Source organism: Homalodisca vitripennis, chromosome 5 (assembly GCF_021130785.1).
Source record: "Homalodisca vitripennis isolate AUS2020 chromosome 5, UT_GWSS_2.1, whole genome shotgun sequence".
NCBI lineage: Eukaryota > Metazoa > Arthropoda > Insecta > Hemiptera > Cicadellidae > Homalodisca > Homalodisca vitripennis.
The window spans coordinates 183,351,767-183,361,346 of NC_060211.1; the positions used below are offsets into that span (position 1 = coordinate 183,351,767).

Sequence of the window (9,580 nt, forward strand, 5' to 3'; positions counted from 1 at the left end):
AGATGTAGCAACAGATGTTTCTTCACTGTAGCCTATCACAGTTCGCTCCAATATTGTGCAGATCTGGTTAGATGTAGCAACAGATGTTTCTCCACTGTAGCCTATCACAGTTCGCTCCAATATTGTGCAGATCTGGTTAGATGTAGCAACAGATGTTTCTCCACTGTAGCCTATCACAGTCCGCTCCAATATTGTGCAGGTCTGATTAGACGTAGCAACAGATATTTCTCATTTCTAGCCCATCACAGTTTGCTCCAATATTGTGCAGATCTAGTTAGATTTAGCAACAGATGTTTCGCTACTGTAGCCTATCACAGGTCGCTCCAATATTGTGCAGATCTGGTTAGATGTAGCAACAGATGTTTCTCCACTGTAGCCTATCACAGTTCGCTCCAATATTGTGCAGATCTGGTTAGATGTGGCAACAAATGTTTCTCCACTGTAAGCCTATCACAGTTCGCTCCAATATTGTGCAGATCTAGTTAGATGTAGCAACAGATGTTTCTCCACTGTAGCCTATCACAGTTTGCTCCAATATTGTGCAGATCTGGTTAGATGTAGCAACAGATGTTTCTCCACTGTAGCCTATCACGGTTCGCTCCAATATTGTGCAGATCTGGTTAGATGTAGCAACAGATGTTTCTCCACTGTAGCCTATCACGGTTCGCTCCAATATTGTGCAGATCTGGTTAGATGTAGCAACAGATGTTTCTCCACTGTAGCCTATCACAGTTCGCTCCAATATTGTGCAGATCTGGTTAGATGTAGCAACAGATGTTTCTCCACTGTAGCCTATCACAGTTCGCTCCAATATTGTGCAGATCTGGTTAGATGTAGCAACAGATGTTTCTCCACTGTAGCCTATCACAGTTTGCTCCAATATTGTGCAGATCTGGTTAGATGTAGCAACAGATGTTTCTTCACTGTAGCCTATCACAGTTCGCTCCAATATTGTGCAGATCTGGTTAGATGTAGCAACAGATGTTTCGCTACTGTAGCCTATCACAGGTCGCTCCAATATTGCAAGAAATATTATTCAGAAATGCTTAGATCCTTTTATGCCTTACGTATGTTTTCTACAAATTTATACATCTTCACTAATACTTATTTGTTATCACCAGTTTCAATGTCAGTTTGAGTGATTGGTCCTCAGCTCGTGCACACTCCACTCTACCCACTCCGGTGCCACCCTCTCTGCAGACTACACCGTGAAGCACCGCCGCTGCCTCCATCGTCACCGACCCGTCCTGTTCAGCTCGCCCATGTAGTTGGCCAGCTCCAGCCCCGTGTACTCCGTGTCCTCCATGTCCTGGAGGCTGGAGTTGCTGATGGTGCCGCTGTCGATGCTCCTGTGTGTCAGCCTCAGCTTGGTGCTGATCACGTGGATGGGAGAGCGCGGCGCAGGCTGGACGGAGGCCCTCAGAGGCCCGACAGTCCCGGCTCGGCAGATGACAGGATCCTTGACGGCGCAGGACACCGAGGACCTAGGACCTCCCAGGTTCTGATGGCCTCGTGACAGGATGCTGTAGCTCCTTGACTGATAGCTACCCTTGCGCTCGGGCCCACACAGCTGGGCTAAGGTCGACTGGAACAATATAATACAATACAATTAATAGACCTAGCTTTACACTGCAACAATAATTACAACAATAATGGTGTTGGTATTGCTTTACTAACAATTCCAACATTCATTGGCTGAGCGTCAGCGAAACCTATCACTCGTAGAGGTCTGGCCGCACGACATTTCGAAAACGAAATAACCTAGTCGTGTCCACCAAATTTACACTTTCACTGCCGCCTCCTCATTTTGGCAATTTTCTTACACTGCCGCTCGTTTTAATGATGACAAAACCATGGGACTTACAGTTTTTTAAAGCTGGGTTCTTCCTCTTCTACACAAATTAAATGCTCATGCATAAATATTTTCAAACAGAAAGTCTTGTTTTAAAACATAAAAATATAATGTTGTTTTTGTAAAAAATGAAAAGTTGACCAAAAACCATCACCATGTACTAGTCTATAACTCAAAAGATATTTGTCATTATCATTTGCTGTATTCAATATTTTAATTACTGACACTATAGTTACAAATATTTACAATCAAAATCCACTTATGTTTAATTTTTTACTATGGGGCACTAACCAACTAGTTTCAGGGCCATTATAAAAATCTTCATCAGAAGCTAGAAATAAAGAAAAAACTGTAAAATTTTGTAATAAACCATACATTTATAAAAACACAAGGATACAAGTTTTTATTACTATTATGTTGATATTTGCTTTTTTGAGTAACAAACAAAATCAACAAGTCCATCGGTAGTAAAATCAGGATCATTATCTGTCACCTTTGAATAAATTATCACTTTCAATGCGCTTGCCTATAATTCTGACGTTATCTGGAAGGGAGTTCCACATGTTTAACACTCGGAAACAGTGAAAGATTTATTATATAAGGCTGTTCCGATGAATGGGAATTGATAATGAAGATGCACCCCTACGAGTTTTACGTCCATTAATATCAGGTAAAAAAAAACGAAAATTAAGGCCAAATAACTTTGAACAACTATTATGGATTTGCGAGCAACAGACTAAGATTCTTTGGATTTGAATAGGAACAATTGCTCAAAATAAGAGGTACATCACGTCTTAAGTTGAAAATGAACTGGGGACAATAACTCTGCGCATGCTGAATTTGATTAGAAAGGTCAACACTCATGTCATTAATCAGTACAGTAATTACTGTTGGCCAGAACTATAGTCCTCACTCTGACATCCAACTTGCAAGTATTGACCAAACCGCTTGAGACCATGCATACAGACTAAGCACTGTTACACATTAGATACACCTGTTCAGCCCACTTGCTTTGCACCTGTGTGGAAATCAGCCGTGATCGACAATTAACTACGCAGTTTATTGTTGAGTCAGCAATCATTTGTTGATTGATTTTGTATTTGGTAGTTAATGTTTCTTTAAATTGTTTTTATTTCTTTCACGTGTATATAAGATAAGTAATTGTTTAAGAAATGATTTTATCCACTGAGGATCAAAATAACGTGACCTTAGTTTTGACTGTATAAAATAGGTTTTATTCCATCCGTGCCCCTGGAATCATCATAATAAACTATAAACTAAAAATATTGCTGTAGCGATTATTTTTTATTAACGCTTTGACCAAAAAGACATAAACTATGAAGTAGTCATGTAAAAAAGATTACCTTAAACGCCTGTCTGAATTTCTTAGACATGATGTGATAGAGCAGAGGGTTGACAGTGGTCGACAAGAAGTAGAGCACGCCAGACACGTAGGTGAGGTACGTGTAGATGTTGAGGAGAGCAGGACTCTGCTGATCCTTGTCTATGCTGCTGCAGTAGACGGCCAGCAGGCGCTGCGAGTGGAAGGGCGCCCAGCAGATAAAGAACGCCACCACTACGGCCACTGCAGCATAAAACACGTCAATTACAGTGGAAGAGCGCCCGGCATCGAGGTAGTGGAGTAAGGGAAGTACTTGATCGATAGGAAAAGTTAACCGGAAAGGATGGATGTAGTACGTGTGAACTCGGCGATACATTACTAACCAAAACATCGAGATAGTGGAGTAAGGGAAGTACTTGATCGATAGGAAAAGTTAACCGGAAAGGATGGATGTAGTACGTGTGAACTCGGCGATACATCACTAACCAAAACATCGAGGTAGTGGAGTAAGGGAAGTACTTGATCGATAGGAAAAGTTAACCGTAAAGGATGGATGTAGTACGTGTGAACTCGGCGATACATTACTAACCAAAACATCGAGATAGTGGAGTAAGGGAAGTACTTGATCGATAGGAAAAGTTAACCGGAAAGGATGGATGTAGTACGTGTGAACTCGGCGATACATTACTAACCAAAACATCAAGGTAGTGGAGTAAGGGAAGGGAAGTACTTGATCGATAGGAAAAGTTAACCGTAAAGGATGGATGTAGTACGTGTGAACTCGGCGATACATTACTAACCAAAACATCGAGATAGTGGAGTAAGGGAAGTACTTGATCGATAGGAAAAGTTAACCGGAAAGGATGGATGTAGTACGTGTGAACTCGGCGATACATTACTAACCAAAACATCGAGATAGTGGAGTAAGGGAAGTACTTGATCGATAGGAAAAGTTAACCGGAAAGGATGGATGTAGTACGTGTGAACTCGGCGGTACATTACTAACCAAAACATCGAGATAGTGGAGTAAGGGAAGTACTTGATCGATAGGAAAAGTTAACCGGAAAGGATGGATGTAGTACGTGTGGACTCGGCGATACATTACTAACCAAAACATTGAGATAGTGGAGTAAGGGAAGTACTTGATCGATAGGAAAAGTTAACCGGAAAGGATGGATGTAGTACGTGTGAACTCGGCGATACATTACTAACCAAAACATTGAGATAGTGGAGTAAGGGAAGTACTTGATCGATAGGAAAAGTTAACCGGAAAGGATGGATGTAGTACGTGTGAACTCGGCGATACATTACTAACCAAAACATCGAGGTAGTGGAGTAAGGGAAGTACTTGATCGATAGGAAAAGTTAACCGGAAAGGATGGATGTAAGTACGTGTGAACTCGGCGATACATTACTTAACCAAAACATCGAGATAGTGGAGTAAGGGAAGTACTTGATCGATAGGAAAAGTTAACCGGAAAGGGGATGGATGTAGTACGTGTGAACTCGGCGATACCATTACTAACCAAAACATCGAGATTAGTGGAGTAAGGGAAGTACTTGATCGATTAGGAAAAGTTAACCGGAAAGGATGGATGTAGTACGTGTGAACTCGGCGATACATTACTAACCAAAACATCGAGGTAGTGGAGTAAGGGAAGTACTTGATCGATAGGAAAAGTTAACCGTAAAGGATGGATGTAGTACGTGTGAACTCGGCGATACATTACTAACCAAAACATCGAGATAGTGGAGTTAAGGGAAGTACTTGATCGATAGGAAAAGTTAACCGGAAAGGATGGATGTAGTACGTGTGAACTCGGCGATACATTACTAACCAAAACATCGAGATAGTGGAGTAAGGGAAGTACTTGATCGATAGGAAAAGTTAACCGGAAAGGATGGATGTAGTACGTGTGAACTCGGCGATACATTACTAACCAAAACATCGAGATAGTGGAGTAAGGGAAGTACTTGATCGATAGGAAAAGTTAACCGGAAAGGATGGATGTAGTACGTGTGAACTCGGCGATACATTACTAACCAAAACATTGAGATAGTGGAGTAAGGGAAGTACTTGATCGATAGGAAAAGTTAACCGGAAAGGATGGATGTAGTACGTGTGAACTCGGCGATACATTACTAACCAAAACATTGAGATAGTGGAGTAAGGGAAGTACTTGATCGATAGGAAAAGTTAACCGGAAAGGATGGATGTAGTACGTGTGAACTCGGCGATACATTACTAACCAAAACATCGAGGTAGTGGAGTAAGGGAAGTACTTGATCGATAGGAAAAGTTAACCGGAACGGATGGATGTAGTACGTGTGAACTCGGCGATACATTACTAACCAAAACATCGAGATAGTGGAGTAAGGGAAGTTACTTGATTGATAGGAAAAGTTAACCGGAAAGGATTGGATGTAGTACGTGTTGAACTCGGCGATACATTACTAACCAAAAACATCGAGGTAGTGGAGTAAGGGGGAAGTACTTGATCGATAGGAAAAGTTAACCGTAAAAGGATGGATGTAGTACGTGTGAACTCGCGATACATTACTAACCAAAACATCGAGATAGTGGAGTAAGGGAAGTACTTGATCGATAGGAAAAGTTAACCGGAAAGGATGGATGTAGTACGTGTGAACTCGGCGATAACATTACTAAACCAAAACATCAAGGTAGTGGAGTAAGGGAAGTACTTGATCGATAGGAAAAGTTTAACCGGAAAGGATGGATGTAGTACGTGTGAACTCGGCGATACATTACTAACCAAAACATCGAGATAGTGGAGTAAGGGAAGTACTTGATCGATAGGAAAAGTTAACCGGAAAGGATGGATGTAGTACGTGTGAACTCGCGATACATTACTAACCAAAAACATCGAGATAGTGGGAGTAAGGGAAGTACTTGATCGATAGGAAAAGTTAACCGGAAAGGATGGATGTAGTACGTGTGAACTCGGCGATACATTACTAACCAAAACATTGAGATAGTGGAGTAAGGGAAGTACTTGATCGATAGGAAAAGTTAACCGGAAAGGATGGATGTAGTACGTGTGAACTCGGCGATACATTACTAACCAAAACATTGAGATAGTGGAGTAAGGGAAGTACTTGATCGATAGGAAAAGTTAACCGGAAAGGATGGATGTAGTACGTGTGAACTCGGCGATACATTACTAACCAAAACATCGAGGTAGTGGAGTAAGGGAAGTACTTGATCGATAGGAAAAGTTAACCGGAAAGGATGGATGTAGTACGTGTGAACTCGGCGATACATTACTAACCAAAACATCGAGATAGTGGAGTAAGGGAAGTACTTGATCGATAGGAAAAGTTAACCGGAAAGGATGGATGTAGTACGTGTGAACTCGGCGATACATTACTAACCAAAACATCGAGATAGTGGAGTAAATGGAAGTACTTGATCGATAGGAAAAGTTAACCGGAAAGGATGGATGTAGTAGTACGTGTGAACTCGGCGATACATTACTAACCAAAACATCGAGGTAGTGGAGTAAGGGAAGTACTTGATCGATAGGAAAAGTTAACCGTAAAGGATGGATGTAGTACGTGTGAACTCGGCGATACATTACTAACCAAAACATCGAGAGATAGTGGAGTAAGGGAAGTACTTGATCGATAGGAAAAGTTAACCGGAAAGGATGGATGTAGTACGTGTGAACTCGGCGATACATTACTAACCAAAACATCGAGATAGTGGAGTAAGGGAAGTACTTGATCGATAGGAAAAGTTAACCGGAAAGGATGGATGTATGTACGTGTGAACTCGGCGATACATTACTAACCAAAACATCGAGATAGTGGAGTAAGGGAAGTACTTGATCGATAGGAAAAGTTTAACCGGAAAGGATGGATGTAGTACGTGTGAACTCGGCGATACATTACTAACCAAAACATTGAGATAGTGGAGTAAGGGAAGTACTTGATCGATAGGAAAAGTTAAACGGAAAGGATGGATTGTAGTAGTACGTGTGAACTCGGCGATACATTACTAACCAAAACATTGAGATAGTGGAGTAAGGGAAGTACTTGATCGATAGGAAAAGGTTAACCGGAAAGGATGGATGTAGTACGTGTGAACTCGGCGATACATTACTAACCAAAACATCGAGGTAGTGGAGTAAGGGAAGTACATTGATCGATAGGAAAGGTTAACCGGAAACGGATGGATGTAGTACGTGTGAACTCGGCGATACATTACTAACCAAAACATCGAGATAGTGGAGTAAGGGAAGTACTTGATCGATAGGAAAAGTTAACCGGAAAGGATGGATGTAGTACGTGTGAACTCGGCGATACATTACTAACCAAAAACTTCGAGGTAGTGGAGTAAGGGAAGTACTTGATCGATAGGAAAAGTTAACCGTAAAGGATGGATGTAGTACGTGTGAACTCGGCGATACATTACTAACCAAAACATCGAGATAGATGGAGTAAGGGAAGTACTTGATCGATAGGAAAAAGTTAACCGGAAAGGATGGATGTAGTACGTGTGAACTCGGCGATACATTACTAACCAAAACATCAAGGTAGTGGAGTAAGGGAAGTACTTGATCGATAGGAAAAGTTTAACCGGAAAGGATGGATGTAGTACGTGTGAACTCGGCGATACATTACTAACCAAAACATTGAGATAGTTGGAGTAAGGGAGAGTACTTGATCGATAGGAAAAGTTACCGGAAAGGATGGATGTAGTACGTGTGAACTCGGCGATACATTACTAACCAAAACATTGAGATAGTGGAGTAAGGGAAGTACTTGATCGATAGGAAAAGTTAACCGGAAAGGATGGATGGTAGTACGTGTGAACTCGGCGATACATTACTAACCAAAACATCGAGGTATGGAGTAAGGGAAGTACTTGATCGATATGGAAAAGTTAACCGGAAAGGATGGATGTAGTACGATGTGAAAACTCGGCGATACATTACTAACCAAAACATCGAGATAGTGGAGTAAAGGGAAGTACTTGATCGATAGGAAAAGTTAACCGGAAAGGGATGGATGTAGTACGTGTGAACTCGGCGATACATTACTAACCAAAACATCGAGATAGTGGAGTAAGGGAAGTACTTGATCTAATAGATAAAGTTAACCGTCAAAGATGGATGGGATAACGTGGAGACTTTTTTGATACATCACTTACCAATACATCAAGGTAGTGGAGTAAGGGAAGCACTTGATCGATAGGTAAAGTTAACCGTAAAAGATGGATGGAGTACGTGGAGACTCGGCGATTCATTACTAACCAAAACATCGAGATAGTGGAGTGAGGGAAGTAACTTGATCGATAGGAAAAGTTAACCGGAAAGGATGGATTGTAGTACGTGTGAACTCGGCGATATCACTAACCAAAACTTTGAGATAGTGGAGTAAGGGAAGTACTTGATCTATAGATAAAGTTAACCGTAAAGATGGATGGTGTACGTGGAGACTCGGCGATACATTACTAACCAAAACATCGAGGTTAGTGGAGTAAGGGAAGTACTTGATCTATAGATAAAGTTAACCGTAAAATATGGATGGAGTACGTGGAGACTCGGCGATACATTACTAACCAAAACATCGAGATAGTGGAGTGAGAGGGAAGTACTTGAATCTATAGATAAAGTTAACCGTAAAGATGGATGGAGTACGTGGAGACTCGGCGATACCATACTAACCAAAACATCGAGATAGTGGAGTGAGGGAAGTACTTGATCGATAGGTAAAGTTAACCGTACAGGATGGATGGAGTACGTGGAGACTTTGTCATACACCACTAACCAAAACATTGAGATAGGGGGGTAAGAGACGTACTGGATCGATAGGTAAAGTTAACCGTAAAAGATTGATGGAGTACGAGGAGACTTTGTGATACACCACTAAACCAAAATATTGAGATAGTGGAGTAAGAGAAGTACTTGATCGATAGGTAAAGTTAACCGTAAAAGATGGATGGAGTACGTGGAGACTCGGCGATACATTACTAACCAAAAACATCGAGATAGTGGAGTGAGGGAAGTACTTGATCGATAGGTAAAGTTAACCGTACAGGATGGATGGAGTACGTGGAGACTTTGTCATACACCACTAACCAAAACATTGAGATAGGGGGGTTAAGAGAAGTACTGGATCGATAGGTAAAGTTAACCGTAAAAGATGGATGGAGTACGTGGAGATTCGGCGATACATTACTAACCAAAACATCGAGATAGTGGAGTGAGGGAAGTACTTGATCGATAGGAAAAGTTAACCGTAAAGGATGGATGGAGTACGAAGAGACTTTGTGATACACCACTAACCAAAACATTGAGATAGGGGTGGTAAGAGAAAAGTACTTGATCGATAGGTAAAGTTAACCGTAAAGGATGGATGGA

General features: G+C 41.3%; 1 protein-coding gene across 1 annotated transcript; it reads right to left on the reverse strand.

Annotated features, from left to right (window-relative positions):
- Window positions 1-451: 451 nt before the first annotated feature.
- LOC124363775 lies at window positions 452-3,570 on the reverse strand. The gene is made up of 2 exons (XM_046819037.1): window positions 3,217-3,570; window positions 452-1,585 (listed from the first exon to the last, which is right to left on the reverse strand). The coding sequence occupies exons 1-2, from the start codon at window positions 3,568-3,570 to the stop codon at window positions 1,235-1,237; spliced, it is 705 nt and encodes a 234-aa protein (XP_046674993.1). The 3' UTR covers window positions 452-1,234.
- Between the last annotated feature and the right edge of the window lie 6,010 nt (window positions 3,571-9,580).

What these genes read in the sequence shown, in the direction of transcription:
- LOC124363775 (XM_046819037.1), bottom strand. Translation starts at nt 3,570, where the DNA reads ATGTATCGCCGAGTTCACACGTACTACATCCATCCTTTCCGGTTAACT. An exon ending in AATTCAGACAGGCGTTTAAG is followed by an intron (nt 1,586 to 3,216) that starts GTAATCTTTTTT and finishes ATATTGTTCCAG; the next exon opens with TCGACCTTAGCCCAGCTGTG.